The 26,848-nt window shown below is 53.3% G+C and overlaps 9 protein-coding genes across 9 annotated transcripts; 5 read left to right on the top strand and 4 right to left on the bottom strand.

Annotated features, from left to right (window-relative positions):
- Window positions 1–225: 225 nt before the first annotated feature.
- Window positions 226–2,412, top strand: hoxX (Hydrogenase maturation factor HoxX; the record flags this gene model as incomplete). The annotated part of the gene is made up of 1 exon (XM_036635825.1): window positions 226–2,412. The coding sequence occupies one exon, from the start codon at window positions 226–228 to the stop codon at window positions 2,410–2,412; it is 2,187 nt and encodes a 728-aa protein (XP_036498673.1).
- A 3,436-nt stretch (window positions 2,413–5,848) lies between these two features.
- On the bottom strand, window positions 5,849–7,341 carry rgxC (putative galacturan 1,4-alpha-galacturonidase C; the record flags this gene model as incomplete). Its single annotated transcript, XM_036635826.1, has 5 exons — window positions 5,849–6,280; window positions 6,329–6,528; window positions 6,587–6,767; window positions 6,833–7,018; window positions 7,069–7,341. The coding sequence occupies 5 exons, from the start codon at window positions 7,339–7,341 to the stop codon at window positions 5,849–5,851; spliced, it is 1,272 nt and encodes a 423-aa protein (XP_036498672.1).
- A 1,327-nt stretch (window positions 7,342–8,668) lies between these two features.
- CGCS363_v003978 (uncharacterized protein) lies at window positions 8,669–9,790 on the top strand (the record flags this gene model as incomplete). Its single annotated transcript, XM_036635827.1, has 3 exons — window positions 8,669–9,281; window positions 9,334–9,545; window positions 9,773–9,790. 3 exons carry the CDS (start codon window positions 8,669–8,671, stop codon window positions 9,788–9,790), a joined length of 843 nt encoding a protein of 280 aa, XP_036498677.1.
- A 277-nt stretch (window positions 9,791–10,067) lies between these two features.
- CGCS363_v003979 (putative sulfate transporter) lies at window positions 10,068–12,593 on the bottom strand (the record flags this gene model as incomplete). Its single annotated transcript, XM_036635828.1, has 3 exons — window positions 10,068–10,781; window positions 10,837–11,980; window positions 12,040–12,593. 3 exons carry the CDS (start codon window positions 12,591–12,593, stop codon window positions 10,068–10,070), a joined length of 2,412 nt encoding a protein of 803 aa, XP_036498676.1.
- A 1,444-nt stretch (window positions 12,594–14,037) lies between these two features.
- Window positions 14,038–15,246, top strand: lip2-1 (Lipase 2; the record flags this gene model as incomplete). Its single annotated transcript, XM_036635829.1, has 4 exons — window positions 14,038–14,054; window positions 14,122–14,314; window positions 14,370–14,541; window positions 14,597–15,246. 4 exons carry the CDS (start codon window positions 14,038–14,040, stop codon window positions 15,244–15,246), a joined length of 1,032 nt encoding a protein of 343 aa, XP_036497941.1.
- A 1,169-nt stretch (window positions 15,247–16,415) lies between these two features.
- On the top strand, window positions 16,416–17,009 carry CGCS363_v003981 (uncharacterized protein; the record flags this gene model as incomplete). The annotated part of the gene is made up of 1 exon (XM_036635830.1): window positions 16,416–17,009. One exon carries the CDS (start codon window positions 16,416–16,418, stop codon window positions 17,007–17,009), a length of 594 nt encoding a protein of 197 aa, XP_036497942.1.
- Window positions 17,010–17,162: 153 nt separating this feature from the next.
- On the bottom strand, window positions 17,163–18,665 carry CGCS363_v003982 (3-ketoacyl-CoA thiolase; the record flags this gene model as incomplete). The annotated part of the gene is made up of 4 exons (XM_036635831.1): window positions 17,163–17,590; window positions 17,658–18,234; window positions 18,306–18,486; window positions 18,601–18,665. 4 exons carry the CDS (start codon window positions 18,663–18,665, stop codon window positions 17,163–17,165), a joined length of 1,251 nt encoding a protein of 416 aa, XP_036497939.1.
- Window positions 18,666–19,799: 1,134 nt separating this feature from the next.
- asl1-3 (Alkali-sensitive linkage protein 1) lies at window positions 19,800–20,818 on the bottom strand (the record flags this gene model as incomplete). Its single annotated transcript, XM_036635832.1, has 2 exons — window positions 19,800–20,148; window positions 20,205–20,818. The coding sequence occupies 2 exons, from the start codon at window positions 20,816–20,818 to the stop codon at window positions 19,800–19,802; spliced, it is 963 nt and encodes a 320-aa protein (XP_036497940.1).
- Window positions 20,819–23,079: 2,261 nt separating this feature from the next.
- On the top strand, window positions 23,080–26,664 carry CGCS363_v003984 (uncharacterized protein; the record flags this gene model as incomplete). The annotated part of the gene is made up of 1 exon (XM_036635833.1): window positions 23,080–26,664. One exon carries the CDS (start codon window positions 23,080–23,082, stop codon window positions 26,662–26,664), a length of 3,585 nt encoding a protein of 1,194 aa, XP_036497937.1.
- Window positions 26,665–26,848: the final 184 nt, after the last annotated feature.

A 26,848-nucleotide genomic window follows, 5' to 3' on the forward strand; every position in this document is an offset into this window, starting at 1 on the left:
CCGAAGGGTGCATGTCTAGTAGACTGGAGGGGAGCACATGTAACAGACCCAGGTAGTGCAATAGATGCCCAACCCAAACCCCATCTGCCTGGACTTGCATATATCATACGACCTCGCCTCTAATTCCCTCTTCTTTGCTTTTCCTGGAGAAGACTTGAACGAAGAACGCCCAGTTTTACATCCTTACTTCTTGTGTTGACGGATTCCATCGCCTCCACTACCGCCATGAACATCCTCTTCCTGTGCACCGCGCATAACTCCCTTTCTCAGCGCCTGTACCTGGCGTTATCCAAGACTCATACGATCACCATCGAGTATGCTCTCTCAGATGATGCGATGATCGAGGCGGCCAAATTGGCCAAGCCCAATCTCATCATATGTCCGTTTCTGACATCACGGGTACCCCGGGAAGTCTACGACAACTTTCTCACGCTCATTATCCATCCCGGCCCTCCGGGCGACGCCGGCCCAAGTGCTCTCGACTGGGTAATTATGGGAGATGATGGCTCAGAAGCCGACTCTGAGAACCTGGTACAGACCAATGCTTGGAGCGAGTTTGGACGGCCCTACTGGGGTGTCACCGTCCTGCAAGCCGTCGAAGAGTTCGATTCCGGACCAGTGTGGGCTTTCGAGCAGTTTCCTCTACAAATCGATTCACCCACCATCACCAAATCAAGTCTCTACCGTGGCCCCGTTACAAGAGCCGCCCTGACTGCCACCCTCGCCGCTATTGACAGAATCCAGGCAGCTTCTATACAGGCCGCTTCACCCTACACTCCCCCGCCCTCTCCGGGCAAGAACAAGTTCTTCCCCCACCTTGTCAACCCGTTGCTTCAAGCAGACCCCACCTTCCGCGACGCCTCGGTGACACTACAGAAAGCCTTCCTCGGAGGAGTCACGCGTCATCGGCCGCTCCTCAAAGCAGCTCAGCGCGACTTCGATGTCCAGTCACACACGGCTCGGGAAATATCCCGAAGGATTCGGTCATCGGATTCCCAGCCCGGCTGTCTGACGAAGCTGTTTGGGCCCAGCCTCTACGTATATGGGGGAACCATCGAGGAGAATGAGGAGCTCACGGCTGGGGCACGTCCTGGAGATATCATTGCCTGCCGTGACGACGCTGTTTGCGTCGCAACATGCGACGAAAAGGGTATCTGGATCTCGCATATTCGACGTCTCAAGCGAAAGACGGACTCGATGCTGTGGCCCAAGGTTCCCGCCGTTTCTGGCCTGAACGAACTCGACGTTCTAGACAATGACCTCTTCTCCGAAAACCGAGTCTCTCGAGCAACTATTGACTGGTCTCAATCCCCTCACAACACAAAGCAGGACATCTGGATCGACTTCCAAACCTTTTCAGGTGCCAGGCGGGTGGCGTTCCTCTACTTCGACTTTTACAACGGCGCTATGAGCACCGAACAGTGCTCTCGCATGATTGACGCGCTGGACTTCATCACAGCCAGCCATGTTGTGGAACGACCCCTCAGCGCAGTTGTGCTTATGGGCGGCGACTCGTATTTCAGCAACGGAATCGCCCTCAACGTAATCGAGGCCGCCTCGGATCCCGCTCTCGAATCCTGGCTGAACATCAACCGCATCGATGACGTGGTCCACTATCTCCTGCAAGAGTTCCCATCACGAAACATCCTCACGGTCGCCGGCATCCGTGGCAACTGCGCGGCCGGCGGTGTCGCCCTAGCTGCCGCATGCGACGTCGTTATTTCCGGTTCCGAGGTGGTGCTTAATCCAGCCTACCGTGCCATTGGCCTGCACGGTTCCGAATATCACTCTCTGTCCTACCCCGGACGATGTGGCTCGGCAGGCGCCACGAAGCTGTTACGCGACATGACACCGCTGTCGCCGGCTGACGCGCGAATGATGGGCCTCGTCGACCACACTCTCCCGGGAACTGGGGCTCTCCTCGACACACGTATTCGAAAGCACGTCAAGTCGCTCTTGCTCGCTGGTAAGCCGGCCGCGGCGGCCTGGAAGAGCAATGTTGACGTCTCCCCTGCCGGTCTTGCGTGCGCTCGTGCTCAAGAGCTTGGGGAGATGTCCAAAGACTTTTGGAGTGCGAGATCACAGAGATATCATCTTCGCCGAAGAGACTTTGTCCGCAAAGTGAAGGCCGCCAAGACACCCCTGCGTTTCGCGATACACCGCCGAAAAGTGGATGAGCTGGACGAGGAGGAGTCGGACGACTTCGATGATGTCGTCATATTTGAGCGCAAGGCCAGGGCCACTCTCTTGGCCGACAAGCTCAAGGAGTACGTTGAAAACATGACTTCGGCATCCGCCCGCAAGGACACAAATTCAAGCAACGCTGCCGTACACGCGAGAGCGGCGAGTGAGAGCGTCAGCAAACGAGATTTGAGACCTATCTTTTCGTGCTATTACGATGTCACCGCCTGATAAGGCAAGCAGTCTAATCTTTGGAGCACAACAGCACGTGGGAGCGAGATACACATCGCCTTGAATAGCTATTTTCTTTGTAATCGGGGAAGTATGTCCAGTACGAAGGCACTTTCAGTACCAGTAATACCAATCTCTTTTTTCATGAAGTTTGTAATTCCACATCCCAGCTTGACAGCTGTTCATTACGTACGGAGATCATCCTGACAACGCCAACCGCGTGATGCAGACCGCCCAGACAGCTATGGCTCCTTGTCAACAACGTTGGCCCTCTGCGGACGGGCGGAACGCGTCGACTCTCGTTCTCTTTGTCGCTCGAAATGACATGCGAGTCCCCATCGTCTTGTATGTAGCAAGGTTTGTCCGGTCAACCCCTAGCCAAGAGCCATCGTCGAACTAGCGATTTTCTTTGAGCAACGGTCCTGGCCCGCAGACTAGTCAGGGCTCTTTGCCGTTTGGCAACAGCCCCATCAGACCCAAAAGATGAGCTCAGCAGCGACCTCACATCACCCCATTCATCAGCTCATGAACTGCTCGAGCCAACTGTTCCCGTACTATGTTGGTGTTCCTAGTACCTTTTTGCCTTGACCTTTCCGGGGAATCCCCGCACGCTCGGCCAGTGACTCGGAACATGTGGATCAGCATTCGGGACAGTGGGGCCGGACCCCGGTGAAGGACAGGGGTTGATAAAAGACGCACAGAAACCCAAGGCTTTACTTTCGTCGCACTAGATGCTCGGCAATCGTAAATCTCCCGTTTTATTTTGGGATTTGCGGTGTTCTAATCGATCGGGAATCTAAAAATATTGGGATGTGGAAAATTGGAGGACCCACGAGCAGCGTGGCCGCACTGACAATCTAGAGGCTCCGGAGGCTTGCACTAACGGCCCAGGTGTGACGCCGAGCTGGCGAGCCTAGCTCTTCCACAGTTGAGCACGCCAGGGCTTGTGTCTAATCCACCCCCAGCCACCCTCAACGGCTTTACGACGTCATCAGCGAGACGGATCTTCATCAAACACTCTGAGAGAGCAAGGCAAAATGTACGACAGGATCACTTTGTCTTCGTTTCTGCCGAGGTCGAGAAAGGTGAAGGTGATTGAGGCGTGTCATCGAATCAAGAAACCCAGATACCAGCATATCTTACAATTTCCTATCGTTTCTTCTCCTCTCTTAGCGAAGTAATTTACAGACAGTAGCATCAACCTGGATGTCTTCCTGGTGTTCTTCGCATCTAATACCCCCTCCTCCTAAACTCATGATAATCGAAGCAAACCCGACGACGATGTCTACTATGACATCCATGCCTAATGATTTGATGGCTCATTCCAGCCATCAAAGTCGTGGAAGCGCGCTTCAGCCTGCTTCGGTTGTTTCTCCATACCTCTTCTCCAAGCCATGCATGCGACACCATTGTGGCTCACTCAAAGGATCTTCTAAGGTCTCAGAGTTCTTTTCATTAATAAGGGAATAAGACACGAGTTCAACGGTGCAGGCCAATGAAAGCACTTGCATCGAGACAAGATGCAGGAGGCCCTCCAAAGCACGGGCCACTTCACAGGTCGCAAGGTGTGCCATCTACCAGCATCTATCAGGTAGGTATCTCCATTGACGGTCAAGGTTACCAAGCTTCGCGCGGTAAAAGAAAGTTCGAAAAACCAAACGTAAAGAGGTCCAGAATATGAGGGACATTCGGGGAAAGCCCACCAGTATCTTATAACAACCTAGCTTTCGTCCTGTTAGACATTTCTGAATCTTCCACTTCTGTTCAACCAAGAACATCAACAACACTCTACTAATCATCAATCCTGCCGATATTCAATCGAAATGTCTCTTCGTCAGCAACTCACCAGGCCGCTGGTCAACGATGTGTCCGACGGCTGTCAGCATACTCACACCGTCGTATTCCTTCATCGCTTCAAGGAGGAAACCACCTACGAGGAGCTAAAGACCAAGGTCCTTTCCGAGAAGTTGACTAAAAATCACAAGACCCTCCGCGAACAATTCCCCAATGTTCGTTTTGTGTTTCCTTACGGGAAGGCTAGTCCTCGCCCGTGGAACAATCTTTCGCCCGAGGACAGAGCCGCTGTCGGCATGACCAAAAGCGCCATGCCATACATCACCCAGATCGTCCTCCAGGAGGCTGAGCATGTCGGTGGTCTGGACCGCGTGATTCTTGGTGGGCAGGGAGAGACTGCCGAGGCAGCTCACGAGGCTATGTCGTCATTCCCCGAGTGCAAGAGTGACAGTGCAGATGACGTTGCTGTTTTCATTCAAGATAAGCTTCATTCGACCTGTACCGACCTCAGCCAGCTGCGCCTAGCCGGCTTTGTTGGTATGCATACCCCCGACGGTGAGATGACCCGCGATGTAAGGAACAAGGCGGTCATGTCCAAGGCAGCTCCAGGGAAGAACAAGATCAACTCCAGTATTGTCACCAACACACCTCATAAGTTCATCAATGGTGGATACAAGACGCAGACCATGACGTGGGATGGAAAGCGCATCGACACGTTCGCGGAGTTTCTCGAATCTATCCAAGTGTACCGCGTCCCGGACAGAAAGAAGATGAGCAAAGAGACTCTCGTCCCCAAAGATCGCAAGCCTGTTGAAAGGTGGGACCCAAGGGAGAACCTCAGCGATGCACAGAAGTATGCGCTCGAGATTGCGGAACAGAAGAAGGAGAACGAAAAGTTGAGGGAAAAGATCCTGGTTCGTATTGAAGCCAACAAGGTTGAGCGGAAGATCGTCCAGGAAAGGGAGAGGAGGAAACGAGGCATTGCTTCAAATCCTTCAAAACCTCATGATCGATACACAGATACCATCAATTCCCTTGGCGAGGAACCAATCCGACCTTTGAACCGACATGCTGGTCAGACTTCAAATCAATTCACATGTCTAGGTCAGTCACTGGAATCCATTGACATTGAAGAACCATACACGGATGAATCCTCCGAGGAGTCTTCTAACGTTGATGAATTCAAGCAGACCACCCACGCAGGCAAGCCTAGGGTATCAGTGTCTTCGTCAGAAGAGACGGTAACTCCGACCCCTAGCAGCAAGGGTCGCTTGGTGTCTGGCAAAGCCGAGGTCAAAAGAGCTCGGCAATCTAGAAAGGCTGGACAAGGGATCAATTGGCAGCGACGGAGGCACGGAGAACTGACAGATGGTCAGATGGCGGCGTTCGGTTTGTCGGAAACAGAGGATATTGCTGAAGATATCGATGCTTATAACTTCACCGGTACCATGATGGATTAAAGGTATTGGGGCAACAACAGTTGACTGTCTTTCTAGCCAAAGTCCATTTAGATATGCCCCACTATCTAGAGCGAAGTGTCTAAGTAGACATCATTAATGCAATCCTAATAACTCATCCTGCTTGTCCTTAGATTGCCCTTAGATGGGGGAACCCGAACAGCCCATTGCTTGAGTGCCTTGACTTAGCATCCCGGAAGTCCTGTCACAGTATCCTGCAACGTCCATTTTCCTGTGCAAGTGGCTGTTACGTTGCTCGACGTGAGAAGGTCAATATCCTCGAACTTGATGTTGCCACATTTATGTCTGGCACTGCACGAAAGACTGACGCGATTTGTGGAACCTGATAACGTGCCCGTGAAGTTGAGAAAGTCGACGTCTGAGACCTCCATATTGCTCGTTCCGGCAAAGGAGCCATTGTTCCCGTTGTTTTGATTGATCGAGGGAGCGTTGTTGACATTTTCATAGTAGACATTGGCGAACGTGATGTTTCGAACACGGCCCCAGCCGCCTCCTCGTGGCTTGCCGGCACTTTCGTAGTGATCTTGAGGTGCAAGCTCTCCAATCCATGTCTTGATGTAGACCCCAATTCCTAAATCAATTGATGACCGCTTCAACTGCTTGATAGTTAGTCACTGATAAAATCAGCATCCGGCCAAGATTACCTGTAAGTTCTTCATCATCACGTTCTCCACGCTTGAGTCCTCGAGATACTGCCCAAGACTCCCGATGGCAATGCCATTGCCACCATGGCAAGTAACGTCTTCTAGATATATGTCGTACGATCGGGGCTTGATAGCGACGCAATCATCTCCGCCCGAGTACTCGAATCCCTTGACGCTAATGTTGCGCGCATCCATGGTATCTGAAGACTCCTTGTTAGTCTTTCAAGTCCTTCATGAGGAATCCTCTGGGTGACGCACCAAAACCGTCAGTATTTTGGACCCAATTGTATCGTCCAGGGGCTTTAGTCGCTGTGGCATTACTACTGATATTCTGGAAAACCATGTCTGTCCCATTCATGATGTTGTAAGCCCAGAACTGAGGCTGTTTAATGTGGAAGTTCCGAACAGACACATCGCTGACGTTCCAGAACACGAAAGGCTGATTTCCCGTGAGTGAAAAGGATGTAAAAAGTAGTAAGAAGGATTCGAGGCTTTCAATCTTACCATAGGACGTCCTTCGACCGTTTCGCCTGCTTCGGAAGTGTACCACGTATCACCATTCCCATGAATGCCTCCAGTTCCATGACCATCAATGTGGATACCGTCTCCCGTTAGGATGAATGCGGCGCGATGGTTTTGAAACTCGACAAAGTAGGAGTTCGACCTCCAGTAGGTGATGTTGTCGGAGAACTATGCAGCATCAGTGAAAGGTGTATCGTTCAGCGTAGATGTGTGCCTACCGTCCATTCTCCTCTCCATTGGATCTGCACATCCTTCACGTGTGGGTTCAGCTTCTGATCAATCCAAAAGTTCTGCTTCTCAGGAAATATGATGCTCCCCGAATTTCCGCATCGATCAAAAGCGTTCAGAATATTGTCGACGTCACTCTGCTTGTTTCCTTTGGCAGTGACTGTGCACTGGGGTCGACCATGGACGATAGCTACCTCCACACCACCGCCGCTCGCCAGAGCACCGAATACAAAACCAACCAGCAATACAAAAGAGACTCTCATTGTGAAATCTAGATTTGGATGTTTGATCCCCGTGTGAAGTTGTGAGCAAGATTGAACGTGTCCTTTATGTACTGGACACACGGTTAAAATCTGGTCCTCGCCCATGCCTTGAGCATGCACTGCGTCATGACAGCGGAGAATCTCGGCCGGCCTAGGGAATGTGTGGAATATCCGCCCAGCTGTCCATTCTATTCATGATCGTCCGGCATGATTATCCTTCGCTGCGACTGATTTCTTTCCGAAGCTACGATGACTTTCAAAGTTGGCTCTAGTCAAGGGTAGTACTGTCGTCTACCGTTCTCACGAGATGGTGCATCTCGACAATGGCCAGCTTAGAAGGACTGCGTGCGAATGGAAGGTGTTCACAGCATGAATCGATCGGAATGTTCGTCTACAAGCCCCTCGGGGTGCGATGAAACCCATGAAAATTAAATCGCACCAATCGATCTAGGTTTTCAGCAAGCTCCCATACCAACAATACTATCCCATTTTGGCAAATACCTACCGCGTTCCCGCCAGGAACACTCCGTCAGCAAAGTAAGATCCCCGCATGGTCCCGGAAAGCTGACCTTTGCTCGGGCGGGATTGACCGACCCGCACGTTCCACGATTCGGGGTATCTCTTGACGAAGATCGTTCACACTACCATGTCCTAGAGTTTTGACATTTGGTGATACACAAACTCTGTCATTGGAGTTATTCATCGAGTAGTTCTCTCATCATAAATGTATTCCACTACCACTGTCCAAGTTGCAAACATCACCTTCCTCACCTTCCTCAGTTTATTTCCAACACCTAGTCGGAATGCCTCGGCAGATCATTGCTATTTCACGGAAACCTCGACGGAACCAGTACCAGTCGCCGGTAGATACCGTTTCTGGACGCTTGATACTTCCGCAATAGTTGCTACTTTTCTATGCTATATCCCGTTACTCTTAGGTTGTTTCTCCACGAGCCTGATGTCTGCATATGTAGACACTATTTGGAGACAGATCCCTTGCGGTGATCATTTAACATCCTTATGCTATTGTGTGGCTCCGATTCAGGTATCACGTGCCAAGAAGTGACAACATCAGACGACCGGGACTCCCGGACAAGCAGAGCAACATTACTTCATACCAGAGGCGCTTGGGGAGGCCCGTTCACCAACAGATCCCGCCATCAGCCCCGCGGGGCCGTAACGCTGACACAAAAGAGGCTCAAGCTGTAAGGACACGGGCCTGAGGTGATGAAATCTCTTCCCAATGACCAAGTCGCCATGAAAACGGAAGTCTTCCGCCAAGCTTAAATTCATTCAACGTATTCGCTCGCCAATGAACTGCTTCGGGATGGCCAACAGGCACGAAATCGACGTTGATGGCGACCTCGTCCTTACGCTCAGCAGAATGAGACTGGCCGATGCGGATGCAGAAGCTGAAGATGAAGACGAAACCCTGCAAAACGACGAGTTGCGAGTTTCTTCAAAAGTGCTCCAGCTTAATTCGCCTGTCTTTAAAGCCATGCTGGGAGGGAAATTCAAAGAAGGGACCGAACTCGCCGAAAAGACCGGACCAGAGCCGTACGACTTGGAGCTCCCGGACGACGATGTAGAAGCCATGTCGATACTGTGCCAGATTCTTCACAACGTCTACGTCCCAGAGATTCCGAAGCCCATGTCATTAGAGAAATTGGCATATATCTGCGACAAATACGAATGCATCAACGCCCTCAAGTACTGCGGCATCGTATGGATCAGGGATTGGCTCCAACAGTTTGATGATGAGGTTCCCCCGATGAGCGATTTTTGCCATCTGTTGGTTTTCGCCTATGTGATAGACCTTCCAGTTGAGTTTTCGGAAATTTCATGGCGGATATTCCTGTACCATGAAGGTCCCTTCTCGACGGCATCAGAGCAGGTGAAGATGCTCGTGGACCATCCTTTGCTTCACACCGACATCATCAGTAGGTACACCCCTCATCCTAGACCTGATTATGATGATTAACCGCAAGCCAGAGTGCCTCGAGATCAAAAGACATGAGTCCTGCAATTCGTTCTACAAAGGCGTCATCTGCCCAATGATGTGGGATTGGGACACGTCAGACGCAGCCTGTTCCAGGGCGTCGAAGGCTCTTGGGTACTACGTAGAGACCCTCCACAAGTCCGACTTGCTTCCCAGGGACATTGACTTTTCAAAACACAAGTTCTGCAACCTCCTGGATACGGCAGTGAGCATACAGAAGATCTCAATGAAGGATTTTCCTTGCATGAGGGAAGTAGGCGTATGCCAGTGTCGGTCGAACCGATACATCAATCGCAATCTGGCAAGTGAGGTGGAAAAAGAGGCGAGGAAAATCATCCAACAGAGGCGAGTGTTCAATTGCCTCGACTGCTTGAAATCAGAAGGCGTGTCTGGGAAAGAGGAAACGTGCAGAGTACCTCACTCTTAGTCCAGAGGCGTCAGAGTGTTTAGACACGGGCGGCTGTGGCACCGAAGCCTTGCACAGGGGATTTGTGAGATAAAGTTGATGTATAACCAACAAATGCGTCGCTTTTGAATTCTACGATCTATAAACCCGCTGTTGTACAAGTTCATTATAAGCATGACACGCTTGACGTCGTGAAACTAACAGATGTGCGAGAACCAAAGATCGTAGTGGTGCCCCATCTCGCATCGATCCAGAAAACCAAACGCCCTATCTATGCATCGATCCGTATGTGCAGCGCTGAAAATACGCTCTCTTTCTTATCTAAGGGTTGTTGGCTTCGTTGATGCTGTGCTCATACTCGGTCAACTTGAGAGCCTCTTGCACGTCCGTAACGAAATGAGACTCGCCGCCGACGAGGTCGATGATGCCAGACTGGCGCATGAGCCGCCAGATGTGATGACGTGGGTTGGTAGGTCCACGGCTGAAGAACACTCTAACGCCGCGCTCTCTATAGCTTCGCACAATCTCCTCAAGCACCTGAGTGCCCGAACCATCTAGGGATGTAACGCCGTGGATATCGAAGATGACGTTCTTGTTGTGATGCTCGCCACGCAACCTTGGAAGCGCGGGATGAGCCATGCTCGTGCCGTACAGCTCCAAACGTCGGAGACGTGCCTTGAGCTCGCCCGTGTTGGCAAAAGTCAAAGGCTCCGGAATTTTGACAATGAGGCAGCCCTCGACAAACTCTAGTCTATCAGGGTTCAGCTCGGCGTTCTCGAAACGATGCGTACCAGGGATGCGGCCAAGAATCTGGATGCGCGGGCGAGTCGAGTGCTTGATGACCTGGAGCAAAGACAAGCCGACGCCGATGGCCATACCCAGAGTGAGGGAGTAGAAAATTGTAGATACGAAGATGATGGTCATCAGACCCAGCTCGGTCCAACCGCGAATGCGTAGGAAAAAGGCGATATCGTGGGGTGCTTCCTCGAGCAATGAGTAGGCAACAACAGAAATCATAGACGACAGGACCGGTTTCTGCCAAGATTAGTTCGGGTTGTCTTTCCACGATGGTGTACGGGTGTTAACTTACGGGTAGATAGTAGAAGTAAGGCAACAGGAACATGATGGCTGCTAGACTGATGGCGCTGAGGAAGATCGAACTCATAGGAGTCTTGCCGCCAGTCTGCTTGTTCAACTTGCTTCTGCCGTAACCACCAAAGGCAGGCAAACTCATGAAACAAGCGCCAACCACGTTGGCAGCACCCAACGCTACAAGCTCTCGGTTGGGGCTGAGCTGGATGCCGTGCAAGCTGTCGGAACTGCTCAGACTCTTCGCCGCGACGGAAGATTCGAAGAAGCCCAGCAGAGCAATCAAGAATGACGTGCCCATGGCCTCGCGAATGTGTTCCATATGCGATGTTTGGAAGGGCCAGCGAAAGGTGAAGACGTGACCGGACGCGGCCTTAACGGGTCCGAGAATCTCAACTCCCTTGCTCGCCCAATCGAAACGCCAGGACAGGATGGCTGCCACAACGACGACAAAGAATCGATCCGGGATGTAAGCGACGCCGGGATACTTCGGCGTCATGTGTTTCTTGAGCTCACGCATTACCATCATGATCACAAAACTGACTCCGGCCACGATGAAAGTAAGCTTGTGAACATGGTCGAAGGAGGTGAAGATGAACTCCAGTTTGTCCATGCTGCTACCATGGCCAACACCAGTTTCCGCCGCGTACTTCGCAAGACCGAGCTCAGGGATGGCCTGATCAACCGCAATAACGAAGCCAATAGCAGAGATGAAGCCGCGCAAGAACGGGCGACTGAGCACGCTGTCGAGGAAACCAAGACGCGCGATACCAGCCAGTAAGACGGTGGCTCCAGCCATGCCTGCAACCACACCGCAAATTTTCGCCTGTAGTTCGGCGTTGTATTCTTCGTCCTTGTCGTGGTCGATGCTGCCTCGCACCACAGAACCAACCAACAGAGACCCGGCGGCTTCAGGTCCGACGACCATCTGCGGCGCACTTCCAAAGATGGCATAGATGAAGGGATTGAAAACAAACGCATACAGGCCGTTGATTGGCGGGACGTGAGCGAGATTGTCGGCGAGGGAGAGGGCCATGGGCAGGTACAGAGAGGCAAGCGTCAGCGCTGCGACGAGATCTCCCTTCAAGTAGGACCATTGATATTGGGGCAGCCAGGTAAGGAGCGGGATGTAGTACGAGAGGTACCTGGAAGCAATCATGGTTAGTTTGGTCCTGTAGGAGAGGCATGTTGGGCGGCGACTTACATCCACACGGTATCCTTGAATCCCGCTTGTTCTGCCAGCGTCCTGGACGAGGTCATCTTCTTGCTTTTCAGCTTTCTGATGAAGCGCTTCCTCCAGTGGTCGTCGCCGGTAATGGTCGTAAGCACCGAATCGAGGATGGGGATCGAGGAGGCAGAGGAGGACGGTCGGTCCATGTCAGCGCTGCGGGCGCTGCCCGTAGGACTGGTAGGCCTGGGCGAAAAAGTGCCATGAGTGTAGCTAGTCGGCGCGGAGTTATCGATGAGGACATTTTGCAGGAGGCTCGTGGATTCGCTTGGAGGGAAAGTGTTTGGTCGACCGAGGCTGGAACCGGCGCGCGGGGTATCTCGACCGCTATCGTTCTCGTTGGGGAGCGGTGTCGCCAGAGGAGTCGCGTCCTCGCGAGTGCTCATGTACTCAGACTCGCCGCCGATAGAGCCAGGCGACTGGACAGGCGGTGAACCCATGGTGTAGCTCTGGCGCAGGCCGCTCGGGTTCATGGGGAGGTGCTGCTGTGAAGAAGGACTGCGGTTTGGTTGTGGCCGGCCGCCTGACATTTTCGCTTCGTAACCGAGAGAGCAGCACAGAAAAAAAAGAAAAGACGTGGTTACGGGAATGCGGCGGGAGACATGCGAAATGACGACAGTCGAATTGGCGGGGCGACGAGGCTGACTGTAGAGACTAGATGGATTCGGAGATTATGTTTCTGTCGTCGTCAACAACCAACAAAGACCTCGCAGGTGTGTGTTCCCGGGAAGTTGCAGTCGCAGCAAACGTCTCAGGGTCCAACGTCTGCACGAGGTGACGAAGGATGGGTGGTCGGGCGGCGGGTAGAGACGGAAGGAAGAAGACACCACAGACGGGAGACGTGACGGAAAAGACGGTGATACAGACGGTTGACGGATGGCTTGTATCAGTTCGGTGGTGGGATGCCAGGCCAGACCATGGTAAGAGGATTTGTCACAGCGCCGGCTGACTCGTCCCTTGTTCAGGCGATGGCGACAGAGATCAAATTCCTTGGGGCATGGATTGGCGAGTTGGGATCTTGTCCGAACCGAGGAGGCGACGGCCAAGGGACCTTGCAGCCCAGAGCGAGGTAAAGATGTGCTGCTGGGCTTTCGGCCTCGACTGCGCGATTGCGACTGCGGCTGCGGCTGCAACTGCGACTGGGGGGGGTGAAGAGCGGTCGGTCGGCAGGCGAATGTGCGTGTTTTTTTTTGTTTTTTTTTCCTGCAAGGATTAAGCATTCCGCAGTCGCTGAGCAAAGACCAAGCAAACCGGGGAGTGACATCAATGCGTCGGGCCTAAAATTATGTGTCAGCGGAACTCGATTCGACGATATGGTATGCAGCATGTTACGTACTGATTGCCATGTTCCCTCCAAGGTTCCTTCCTGGGTTAGGTTGGCTTTGCAGTGTTTGGACCGGCCGGGGTATCGGCAAAATCCATCCGCGCCGAACACGAGCGCTAGGCCCAAAGAGGCACACCGCCTTCGAATTGTGTTAGATAATGCACCCTGCTGCCTCTGCAATGCAGAAAACACGGTGGAGCCATCAGTCTACCCCGCTCCCCGGCCCCTCTCCGACCCTTTTCTTCAAATCCATCGGCCCAGCGCCGGTCTGTCGCCGCACTTACCCACGGGAAACTTTCAGCTCCCCCTCCCGGCCACCTCATACCGATCATAGAGTGGTTCAGAGCGCTGCATCACCGATCTCGAGTCCTCTCTGGTCGTCTAGATAACGAAGGAGGAGCCGACGTACTTCGGCTTTTCTCTGGAAAGACTTGTTCATTCCTTAGGTAGGTAATCCTTCGATGGTGGGTAGACCCCGCAGCGGGCATACAGTGTAAGGTCTGAACATGACAAGACATCCAATCAACCAACCAACCACAACTCCTCAGCTACATCTCATGATGAACGCCACGGTGGCATCTACAATGCTGTCCAAATATGTCACTGTCAGATCCGTCAGGCGATTCCTTGCCTGCTCGTGCAACCACAAAATGCCCAGCCATCCTCTGTGAGATTCAGCTTAAGCCTGCCATCGCTCCGTCTGGTGTTATTTACCAACCCCCGCATTGAGACAGGTCATCCCAAGCACTGCGTGGCGCCCATCGCTTGACAAAGACAAAGCATGTCTTTGCTCACCACACTATCCCCCTCGAGTGCGACGTCTACTCGGCCGAGGACTACCCGGCTACCTCACCCGTCTTCCTGTACTTCCACTCGGGGGGTCTAGTCACCGGCTCCAGATCTTGCGTACCACCATGGCTTGCACAGGTGAGTCCTGCATCGTCTCACTGCATGCGCCGTCTCATTCTGACAGCAACCCCAGGTCTGCTTTAGAAACAAATGGCCTCTGGTAAGCGCAAGCTATCGTCTGCTCCCACAAGCGAAAGCTTCGGGCTTGCTTGAGGATGCTCGAGCAGCATACAAATTCGCGCGACACTTAGGCGCGTCCAGCAATGCTGTCGAACGAAAGGTCATTGTCGGCGGGGGGAGCGCTGGTGAGCACACGGCAGAGACATGTCTGTGACCGTCGGATAGCTAACCGTCGAATAGGGTTCTTCATGGCCTCTCTGACCGCCCACCACTTCACACCGTCCCCCATCGCACTGCTCTCAGTCACCGGTATCACCACCTTCCGCCATCGCTTCTTCAACTCTTCAGTCTTGCTCACGCCAGAGCCCATCGCTGAATCGCAAATGTCGCATCATCTTGCGGCAGCCGTCTCTGTGGGAACTACATCGGCCAACAACCCCCAGGTCTTTCATCTCGACAAGCTCTTACCTGACGGGACCAAGAACGCCAACTTTGATGCCACCACGGTCCCTATCACAGAAGATGGCAACACCGATGAGTTCCCCCGCGGGCGTCTCTACGATTACTATTTGTATAGGAACGAGTTCCCTGGGCTCGTCGGAGATATTGACCCGGGATATGAATGGGCCACAGCAGCAAGTGCTAAAGACAAGGTCGCAGCTTGGCCACCGACGACCATAACCCAAGGCAAATCGGACGAGGACGTCGATCTCGCCGTCAGTACTCACATGGTTGACTGTCTAGGAGAAGACAAGGTCAAACTGTTTCTCGCCGAGGGCCAGCCGCACCGATACGAAGCCACCAAGTTTCTCGAGGATGACGTCGACGGGATGGACGCAGTAAGACAAGCCGTCTCGAACCTCGAGGCCGATGTTGCTCGTGTGGCCTAGGCTGATCTTGTGTCGTTCGACACGGGCGAGGCCGAGCCGGATGACACTGCATCTCTACGGCGCAGTCCCGAACAGGAGGGCCGGATAGGTATGTAACCGTCAACAGCAACCCTTTCACCAAGCATCCGAGGCTGCCCATCATTGCGTGTCCCCTAACACAAAACTTGCTGCTTCGATGTTTGCTTTGTCTCTTGTACGACGGCAGTGTGAGAATGTCACATTCCAGTAGCCACCATCACTGGGTGGCCTGATACAGCAACTCCATATCCTATGTGCACCATAAGAGCAAGCTTGCCGACCAGACAGAAGCAATCCATGCGAACATGATCCTGACATCGGATCATGAGGATTGCGTCTAGCCCCCCAGACATTCCACAAGGATGCGAGAAATCCAGGACCTGAAGCCTGGCCCCGCACACTGCCAATCTGAGATTATCGTCAACCTGTCAATCACCACGATCCACAGGCCCAACGTGATCATGCAATCACAGCGCCATTCTGTCACCGGCAGAACAAGTGGACGCCCGTAGATCCCGAGCCTAACCAACAAGCCCCGCCGTGTGCTGTGATTGGGTGACGTTCAAGTGCCGCATTGATGTCACCCCCGAGCTGGGCGCTTCCGGTGCCAATCCCCGCCCCCTTCGGGGGCCGTTTCTCGTCACATCACATTCCGGCCCCATCACTTAAACTTCAGAAAGGGGGGGTCCCCGCCGACCCAACGGCATCGCGAGAAAACTTCTTCACCGACATCACAATGTAAGCCCCGTCTCATTCATCAATGTTTGCGGGGGCCGTGGCTTGCATGTGTGCATTTCTGACGAATCACTCGCCTTGGCCCCGTAACCACGGTTCCTGCAGGAGTTGGCACACGCTTGTCAGCTCGGGCGAAGGAGTGCAGACGGCATGGCCATTGGCGAAAATGCCAAACTGACTGAGATGACATGCACAGTGATGTGCGCAGTAGTATCGTTCGTGCTTGGTTATGCCCACTTCACGTCGGGGTTCTCGTCCGCCTGGCGTTTGTCGCGATTAACATATAAGCGACCGCTCCCTTGCGTTATCTACTCTCATGCTATCTATCAAGCTGCTCACCCTTCAGACTCTGGAAGCCTGTACTTACTCAAACTCATAATAAACAATCCATTCGTTACCTACTCAATACCTTCAACATGACAATCCATTCGCTCACCAAAGTCTTGCTATGGGTCGTCACCCTTGGTCTTTTCTCTCTGGTCACTGCCACCGGAGTTGAGCTCTCGGGCATGGTGCCTCGGACCATTACCCAAGCCGATGGAACTACTTCAACCATCTACATCAACAGACGACTGAAGTTCACTCGGGGGTCAGAAGGTACCCGCCCAGTCCGGCTGACGAAGCGGTTCCCGTTCTCTGCCGGCAGAGACGAATGGTGCGGTGAACTAGCCCAAGACCCAACAACAGACTTCTCGACTTCGGCACCACTGGCGGCAGACTGCAAGGCCCTCGCCAACGCTCTGGGAAACGGTTTCTGGACCCTGCAGCCAGGCGACTTTGCAGGCGGTTGGGCTCGTGTCGCCAGCTCTGGAACGTGTAGCTTCGCTGCGAGGTACGCCGACACCGGAAGCGCAGCGAGTCCCATGAGAATTGGGACAAACGACATCCGGTTCTACACTAACCGCTACGCGGTGTTGGAGCAAAGCGGGAAGCTGGGGTTGCAGGGAACTGTTCAGTGCAGCAACAATGAGCGGATGCTGTTTGTGACTTGGGGATTAATTCATAGCTGATCTGAGGGCTTGATTGGGAGTCTTGCAGAAGTTTAGACCAAAGTCCGATGTCAAACACGCAATTGAAAAAGATCATCGAAGAGACACTTCCCAACGCAGTAATCATACACTCATTTCCATTCTGATATTTCTCGTACATTATCAACCGGTATATTACACAACCTCATTGACAAACAGGCCAGCCATACCCTGGCCAGTGCCGATGCACATGCTAGTCAGAAGGACCTTCTTCTTTGTCCTGCGGAGCTCGCTCAAACCAGTAACAATTTGTCTCGCACCAGTGGCGCCGAGAGGGTGGCCCAGGGCGACGGCACCGCCACGGGGGTTCATCTTGGCCCAGTCAAGACCGAGCTTATCACGGCAGTAGACGGCCATGCTGGAGAAGGCCTCGTTGATCTCGACGACGTCAATGTCGGCGAGCGACAGGTTGTGCTGAGCCAACAGCTTGGGAATGGCAACAGACGGGCCGATACCCATGATGCGGGGAGCCAGGCCGGCAACGGTGGAGCCAACGTACTTGGCCAGGATGGGCTGACCGAGCTTGACGGCGGTGGAACGCTTCATCAGAAGCACAGCGGCAGCTTCCCACAAAGTCAGTATGCCAAAATAAATTGAGTTTAGGGCGGTTTTTGGGACGACAGAACTCACCTCCGTCAGTAACCTGGCTAGAGTTGCCTCCCGTGCTCGTGGGACCCCACTGCGGGAAAGCCGCCCGAATCTTACCCAAGCTCTCGGCGGTGGTACCCGGACGGATGCCCTCGTCCCTGGTAAGAATAACCTCCTTTGTCTCTCCGTCAGGTCCAACGACCTTGGTCTTGATAGGCACAATCTCGTCGTCAAACAGGCCAGCCTGCTGGGCCTTCTCGGCTCTCTGGAAACTCTCAGCGGCGTACTTGTCCATCTCCTCGCGGGTGATGTTGAAGTCGTGCGAAACATTTTCCGAGGTCCAGCCCATGGGTTGCATGCAGTCGGCCGCCTCCTGGGACTGGCTGACGACGGCGTCATCGAAGGGCTTCTCGAGGGCGTCGCCGCCAATGCTCATGCTCTCGGCGCCGAGCGCGATGCCGACCTCAATAGAGCCCGTGGTGATGGCGTTGGCGATATCGGCGGTGGCCTGGAGGCCGGAAGAGCAGAATCGGTTTATGGAGGAAGCACCGGCGGTGTTGGGGAAGCCAGCCGCGAGGGCGGCGGCGCGGAGCTTGTAGGCGGCCTTGCCATCGGAGACCTGGAGAACGGCAGAGTCAGCAGGAGTGTTTCCGGGTCGGGAGGGTGGGGGAAGAATAGGTTGCTACGCACATTTCCCATGCGAATGTCCTCCACCGCAGCAGGCTCAATCTTGGATCGCTCGCGAACCTCCTTCAGGAGGGCGTAGACCATGTACTCGAGGCTCGTGTCCTTGAAGCCACCCTTCTTGGCCTTGGCCAACGGGGTACGGATAGCTAACGTAATGACGATATCATCGGGGTTCTTGGACTGGCTATGAAGAGGAAGAGTATGTTGTCAGTTTCCGGGTCGGAGACTTTTTGGTCGAGAAGCCGAACGAAGTCCGGATCGCTGTGAGCGACGATCACATGGGAGTAGTAGCACGTACATCTGGTTGATGGCGCTACCTGGAGCCAGGTGCTTCACGATGGAGCCAATTCGCTCGAGGGCCATGGTTGCTGATTACGGGCGGGTGATGCGATTCGAAGACGACAGGTAAGGCAAGTTGGCAGCTTCGGAGACTGAAGAAAAGGAGAGAGACGGAGAAGGCGAGAAATAAGCTCGAGAGTTTCGTTGCTGGTCATGAAAGGAGGGGGCACCGGTAAAGTAGACATGGTTTGCGTCGGGGTTGGCCTTAGCTGCCGGCAATCGCGTCGGGTTCGGGCCTCGTAGGCCTGTCCCAGCCCCCAGACTGCGCGGACCCGCGCGCTCCAGGCCCTTCCAGTGGCTGTGGGGGAGGCAATTGGGCCGAGGCATCTCGGCCAGCGAACCGGCCAGTAGAAACCCAGCGCCCCGAGTAATGGGGATGCCGCGGAGTCTGGGGTGCAGTAGCGCAGCAGATGGAATTTGTTAACCAAAGGCATGAAAACCCTCGCGATGCCTAACAGCAGCTAGCTCTGTCCCAATCTGCATCCACTCGAGGACCCCTTGGGGCATTGTGCCGTTCTTCGGTCCATCTGCCGCACCCATTCCCGGTCTTGCCGATTGACAGCTCCTGTCATCACACCGGCAAGACTCATCAGACGAGGCCTTGGGTTGAATAAGAGTCCTTGCCATGCGCACGCATATTTAAAGTCAAATGCCCCGGCTGGACCTCTCTGTGCTACCTTGGTCCTCGGTACTAAAGCCTCCAAGAAATTGTTTACCCTCACATCGTCGCAGCCATGGTTCCTCCCTATTGTCTGAGACTCTTAGTGAGCTCTGCGTGGTACCTGGACCAATGAACTTGAGAGCAGAGGCAACGTGGAATATTGTCGCAATAGCACGGGGAAGGAAGTTCACCTTGTAAGATTTCAAGACGCGAACGCTGCGCAGGATATTCGAGGTGTTCAGAATTTCATTCATATTCATGCTCGACAGATACCCGTCGTCTTCTCATCCCAGTCAAGTTGGTGACTGTCGTCAACCACCCATGCTCTTCCCAGTCTATGACCAAAACCAGCCCAAAGAAAATACATTAGAAATATGTCGGTAGCTTTTATGGACATTTTGATCCTCTAGCCGTCTATATGTTGAAAATACCTTTGCAGCGGCACATCTCTCATGTGCCCTGCGTCATCTATCGCGCTCGCAGATTACTGATCATGATCAGAAGCTAAAGGCAAAGGCAACAGCAGCAAATGTCGCCGCGGCAGCCACAAGCATTGGCGGTCCTTGCCGCGTGCTACCGCTGTTGCCAGACTGAGGATTCACTCCCGTAGCGGTGAAGCCCAGGTACCAAGAGCCAATGTCGGTCAGCTTGCCGTCGTTGTTGAGAAACGAAGCGTTGGCTCCAACATTGCTCGTCTTGGAACGAAATGCGCCAAAGTAAGTGTACCGCTCAATGTAGTCGATTTTGTCAAAGTAATCGGCTGTCTGGTTGTAGTACTCCTGGGTGGTAGCGAGATCCTGGTGGGCATAGGCATACTCCGTGACCCAGATCTTTGCGTCCGGGAAGCTGGGCTACTGTCAGCAAGTGCGGATGCCATTGTGATATCACGTCAAAGGACTTACTTGGCTCTACGCTCGCCAATGTGACTAGCCAGGCCGGCGAAGTTGTCGTACCAATGCACGGGAAGAAAGTCGTATGTGCAGTTTTTCTTGTCACCCGAGGTGCTAATCAGGTCGGAACAGTTACCCAGAAATTGTTTCAGCCATGGCAGACCGGCGGGCTGTCCAGTGCAAGCAGGCAGGCCCAGCTTGACGCCCATCTCACCCAGAGGAACAAAGTTGGCGACCCAGGCTTTGGCAGCAATGGCGGGAGCAATGTCGCTGCCGCCGTACTGTGCGGGGCCATCGGGCTCGTTGAAGCCCAGAACATGGGTGATGTTGATGTTCTTGTCCTCGATCAGACTCTTTACAGCTTTGAGAAAGGTGGTGTCCTCTGGGTTGGAGGAAACACCCCACATCATGGGGACGAATTCGAATTCGGCCTGGGTTTTGGAAGAGAAGGCCGGGCTCGGGATCTCCTGGTAGTTGTAGTACCAGGTCAGATCGGAGCCAGCCTGAACCCAGACCTGGTTGTCCTGGGGCCAGCTGGCATTGGGAGTGAAGACAAGACCGCGCTTCGAGGATTTGGTCTGGGCGGCCACGAGGGGCAACAGGGCCAGGAGGAATGTGGAGAGCATCGCGGGCGGAAGAAGTGGGTGAGACCGGGTTCCAGTCGGGTTTCCAGCTCCAGTCCAGCCGGTTCGGGTCGATTCGACGGCGGTCGGAGCAAATGCGACGACGTTGGTCACGGCGACCTGCGGGGTTCAATCCACGAATGTTCCGGCGTGTTTCGATACGAGAGAAGCTGACACTTTGGTTCGCGATGATGCAAAGGCAACGAGGCAGATTGTCAGTTGCGGTCGGGTTATCGAAACGGATGGTTCAAAGGCGTCAATGGAAGGAGTGTGGTGGTTCGGAGCACTTGAATCTGGCGATAAAACGAGCGACAATGGATAAAGCCAGGTGCTCAATGTAGCATCGTAAGTACGCAAAGGTGAGTCGAATACAGATAGAAAAAGATTGGAATCGCAGGACAGGAAGGCAAGTCGGGGGGAGGGAGGGAGAATAAGGAGGAAACAAAAAAGGTGTCTGATGAATGTCTTAATGTCTTTCACCGGTGCAGGGCGTCAGGCAAGGCAAGGTACGGAGTTTAGCGGCCCATCGCGTCGGATCTGGCTGGCGTTGGCGGCGTTGGCGTTGGTGCTGGCGTCGACGGTGAGCAGGATGGCGCTGGCGGTGCTCGGGATGGTGGTTTCGAGGGGCCCGGAATACTGCCAGGTCGAGGACGAATAATGCAGCAATTAGCGTCTCTCGATAAGGGAGCTGGAAGTCCTAGTCTCTAGAGCGATGTGGCACCGCCGTCCTTGCCGGTTTGGGCGGCGATATGCTCAGCTCGCGTCTCCAGTGCCAATAAATCCCACTCTCCTGCAGCCTTTGTCCATTGGCCTTGGCAATGAGACCTGGACTCGTAGAGCGAGTGAGCGAGTGAACCGTCAATTCATGGTGTCCTACCAAGGCCTGGGCATACAGCCTTGGCGAGGTCACCGTGGGTGATCAACGAGGCAAGGGACGAGGGATGTGGTGGTGGTGGTGGTGGTGGTGTTCTGGTTCATGATGAAGGAAGGTGGATGATGTCCCTCTATTTCGTTTTCTTCTTTGTGCGTGTTTCCCTGTTTCCGCGATTAAAGAAACGGGAAAGATGGAAACGCGATTGCTCCCTCTCTTTCACGTCCCACCTCCTCCCCTGCCCTGCGTGCAGCGTGCCTGCCTTGTGGTGCCTGCGGTTCTTTCCCTCCTTCCCTTGCTGTGGTGTGTGGTTCCTGCCTCCCGCGTGGAATACGACGCGGAAGGTGGGCCGGACGGTGGTCCCTGCGCGGGCACTGGGCGCCACACAATCAAACACTCGCCTGCGAAAGAATCAGCTTTTTTTTGGGCCCAGACCCACCAGACCCTCAGCTTAAACTCGATTAAGCGTGGCCTTCCCTTGCCTTCCCGGATCCGGCCCCCGTAAGGTAGCCTGCGAAAACCTCCTTCCTGTCGTCCCAATCACCAAGCTGCCACCTCTGCTCTGCTCTTTCTTCGCCAACAATGGCGCTATTGATTGCGCCAGGAACACCTACTCAAAGGCACAGATAACGTACCCCTGCCGTCTTTTCCTCTTGCCACGCCGTCATCTGAATCTATCTGGTCGGCCTTCATCTTTCCCATCAATCATTCTGCAAAGGCATTGTCACTGCGTGCGGTCGTCCTCCACTTCCTCTCACACGCATGGCTTCTGCCTCCCTCAACGTGACGACGCATCAGAGAAGTCTCCCTTGCGTCAAAACGTCCCAGTCAATTTGCAACGGCTTTTCTTCAACGCCCACCATCAGAAAACCTGGTTCACCTGTCTGAAACTCGGCCAGCCTATCTGCCCTACCTGAGACCTCGCTGTTCTTATCACTTTGCTCGTGATCTTCGCCGCCTCACCATACCTTAGTTATCCGAGTCATCAACTACGGTACAAGTCTTGTCTGGTCAACCCACCCTACAGATCGCAGGCATTTCCTCATCATGTCCCTCCTGACGTATGATCAAGTCGACGGAAATAGTCATCGCCTCCTACAAAGCCTTTCTAAACTTCGTGGAACCATTGTTCTATGTCGACGCTCTATCCTTTTGTTGCTGCCAATGCCACGGCTTGAATGCCATCTCTACAATCTTTGTCGGCCGCCTCTCTTATCATGATATATAAGGACGGTTTCTCAGCCTTGACATCTGTGCATCCATCAAACATGCTTCTTCCCGTGAACTCAACATTCTGCTGCGTCTTGCAACCAACCCCTACAAATCAGCAATCACCCTACCGCACCCTCGCAATCTCTTTCTCTCTGTCATGGCCCCAACGAGGCGTCCCACGATGAAGTCCAGGCCGCTAAGATTGCTTCTCCCTGAGGGACACAGACATCTGCAACCTATATATATGGACAAGTCGCACACATCGTACGCTTTCTTCACGGGCTACCCATGGACAAAATCTATTGGTAACTTTCCATACAAACACGACTACCCTGGCTCTGATCTACACGATCTCGCATATCCGCATGCCAAGGATCCAAATCAAGCCGTCGACGAAGAGGATTCGAATCAACTCATCGATAAGTGGATTCCTGAACTTCTCTCCGATGAGGAGACTGCACAAAACTTGACCAAGATTTTGATGGCAGAGGTAGAAACGGCATGGGGGGATGCCAGCGCATTGAAGAATTCGCTAAACGTAAACATTCTTACCGGCCTTCTCGAACACGTCAACGCTGCTCAGCTAAAAGATATTGTCAATCGGTCTTGGCTCAAGTTGTTCGATCAGTGGTGGTCCTTTGCTTCTGATGCGGCAGATAGAGGCCAGACTGCATCATCTCCCACCACTCAGACTAAGGAAGGTGCCGCATCTTGGTTTGCATATTGGTTTGGCAAGGACTATCCTCTCCCCGAAGGCCGCGATATCGATGTCACCGAATGCTTTCGCAGGTCGCTTGACGACGTCGTATATCTGGAATCACTCTCAAGACCCGGCGGTGACAAGCGTTGGAATTCACTCTTTCATTTCCACGACTACGCCGAGGAGCAGGTGGGAAAAGAATGGTTTGTTACACACAGAGTAAATATGCTCCCATTTCTCAACCAAGAGGACCTTTCGGACCCCCAAATTCTTCGGTCGCTCATTCTCAACCGCATCGCCAACCACCCCCGAGTCTTTGCTCGTGCAGACTGGGAAGGCTGTCACCTTGGAAGGGCTGGTAAGTTCTGTGTCCCGGCCTATCACGACAACTGGTTCATGGGCTTCCCACCAGAGGCTGAGCTACTGGACATGAAACAGCCTCACGAGAGACGTGAGTACTTCCACGACTATGCTGTCGTCTTCAAGGACCCCACAGGCGAGGACACGAAAGATGGACTGTTCCCGCGGTTGAAGAAGGCTGGCCTCCTGTTTGGATGGGAAGAAGGCATCATGGTCCTCGCAATACAGGCCGTGACGCTGCGCTTCGTCAAAGTCGTAGCCGAGGACTTGTCGGCTTATGTTGATGGGTTGCGAAGCCGGGGCGAAGATCTCAACGGTCAACCGGTGTCCAAACATCTTCCCATTTGCAAGGCCCATACTTGGAAAACAATTCCGACGGAACTTCTGAGATTCGATGCCGTCGGCAAGGGGCTGGCTACCAGTGGCCAGTTTTTCCCACCCTCTGTTACTGCGTCAAGCTGGGATGTCGAATTCAAGTCCCGCTTGGAGAAGCGAGCGGCTTTCGCAAAGGAACAACTGCGAGAGTTGTGTCATGATCCGGCCGTTTTCCGACGCAGCATTCAGAATCAGTACGATCAACACTATGGCCACATCACGGATTCTTCAGACAATGAGAACGATGAATATCGCATTTTGCCTCACATCACGAACACAGATATTGACGCGAAGAAGGCATTGGTCAACGATCTCATCCGACGAGTTATCAGTCGAGCCGTATTCGAAGTTGAAATGTGGCAATGCCTGCTCGACAAATTAGAAAGACTGCGCAAGCTTGCCGAGGACGAGAACATCAACCTAGACGACAGGACCGAGCAACTGGACGTGCAAGGGCCCGTCATGGACGCCTGGGTTGATCTGGGATTCCATGCGCGCTGGATCGCCGCACTACATGTCAGACATCTGTTCGATCACGGCGGTCTGCTCGCGACTCACTCCATCAGGGATTACTTCCGCCGTACCCAAACGTGGGATAATCTAAGACCCGAAGCTCCATCAGATCAGTGGACACTTCCGAGGGAAGGCCGTATCAAAATGGACTTCTCTGCGGTGGCTGGCTACAAGAAACCGTTGAACGTTGAGGGATGGGAGGATGTCAGACTTGCAACCGATGCGGTTCACAGAGGCCTCTCGTCCTTTTACTCCATAGGCCGGATCGGATTGCCCAAGTTAATCCAGAAAATGCATTCTGATCGGCGTCGTCACGCCCTTCTCGGAGTTCAGCCGATGGTCAGCGAGGACTACACGGCAATCTTTGAGGCTGGCTTGCTGAGTCAGAGAATGGAAGCCATGCAGCCTTTCGGGGGCGATCTTTCCACCGACGATATGACAGATCTAAGGGAGAAAAGTCCTATCTGGCAGTTCTTGAAAGAGTACGACCACTTTCCCTTCGAGAAGCATATCGATCAAGAGACGCTGAGATTGGTTCACTGGTTTCTTGGGGTGACATACTACCATCCAAGCTTGCCCGAATCGCAAAGCAGACCCTTTGGGTTGGTTCAGAAATGGTTAGACGGCTTCTGGACCGAGATTGCCACATGGCTGGAATCTGGAAACGTTTGGCGTCCGCAGAAGACCTCGGTCAACATCTTGAGCCAGGCTTTCAACGAACTGCAGATGTCGGTCGGTATCAAAGACATCGACAAAGACTTCCGAATGCAGGACGATGTTTTCGACGTGGAGGAGAAAATAGAGGACGAGCCAATGGTCGACTACTCCGAGGTACTGGACAGTGACGCTTCGGCACTGACAGCACCCATAGTAAACTATGGCGAGGTCAAGATCATCAGTGAGGACGACTTCCCAGGCTCCAAACTAGTAGAGATTACCAACTACGTATATGAATGTGGTGAGAAGGTAATAGCAAGAACCATCTTTCCGCAACCGCAGAAGGAAAAGGAAAGGGGAAAGAGGCCGGCTCGAAAGAGAAAGAGAGCCAATGCCCAGGGGAAGGTCACCAAGGCGACCGCTCGGCACTCCTCTCATCCATCCACATTCTTCAAAGCCTGGAAAACATTCGACAAGGGGGGTATCCGCTTTCAGGAAGGCATATTTAATGTCACAAACATTTGCGGCAAGATAACCAACCTCCGACCTGCCAACTACGAAGAACCCCCGACCGAGTTCGTGATGCCTACTCGCAACGGCATGATACGCAGAGAGGAGCTCAAGAAGGTGACCATGGAACTTGCAAAGTGCCAGCGAGGCGATGATTACAAGAGGCACCTCAATGATCTGATGGCAGCCGACCCCCTTCGAGGCACGAACAAGATCAGGAAGAAAGAGTGGAGGACCATGGAAATCATCTATGGGGATCATAGCACCAAACGAAAGATCACGTACAAAAATGTCGAAGATCTATTCGTTCGCCTGGGATTCGAATTCGGAGATGGAAGTGGGAGTCGGGAGAAACTTCAATGGACCGAAAATTCTCACATCCCGAGAGAGAAGCTGAATAATATGGATTCTCAAGTACACCCATTGCACAGGAAGGCCGACACTTTGAATGAAAGCTTCATCAGCAGCCTCAAGAAACTCTTAGAAGACTGGTTCGGTATCTCTCAAGAAACAATCAAAACGTATTACCAACGAGCGGGCCCGGAGTATGAACTGGTTTCAGACTCGAGGACTGGTAAGGATGGCAAGGACGGTCAGGACGGCAAGAACGACAAGGACGGCCAGGATGATCAGCAATTGGGGCAGGAGTGAACTTGGGGGCGAGAAATCGGACAAGGAGCATTATGGGGGCGTAAGACCGTATAGACGAATAACTTGAATCTAGCTAGACTTTGTTTGATTTTCAGCGGAGGCGTGTTCTCATTGTTGTCTATATATCCCCGCAGATGGCATCACCGATTTCCCATGCGCTGTTCCGTCAGCCTTTTTCAAGACA

Source organism: Colletotrichum siamense (genome assembly GCF_013390195.1).
Source record: "Colletotrichum siamense strain Cg363 chromosome Unknown KSG_Cg363_contig03, whole genome shotgun sequence".
Classification (NCBI taxonomy): Eukaryota; Fungi; Ascomycota; class Sordariomycetes; order Glomerellales; family Glomerellaceae; genus Colletotrichum; species Colletotrichum siamense.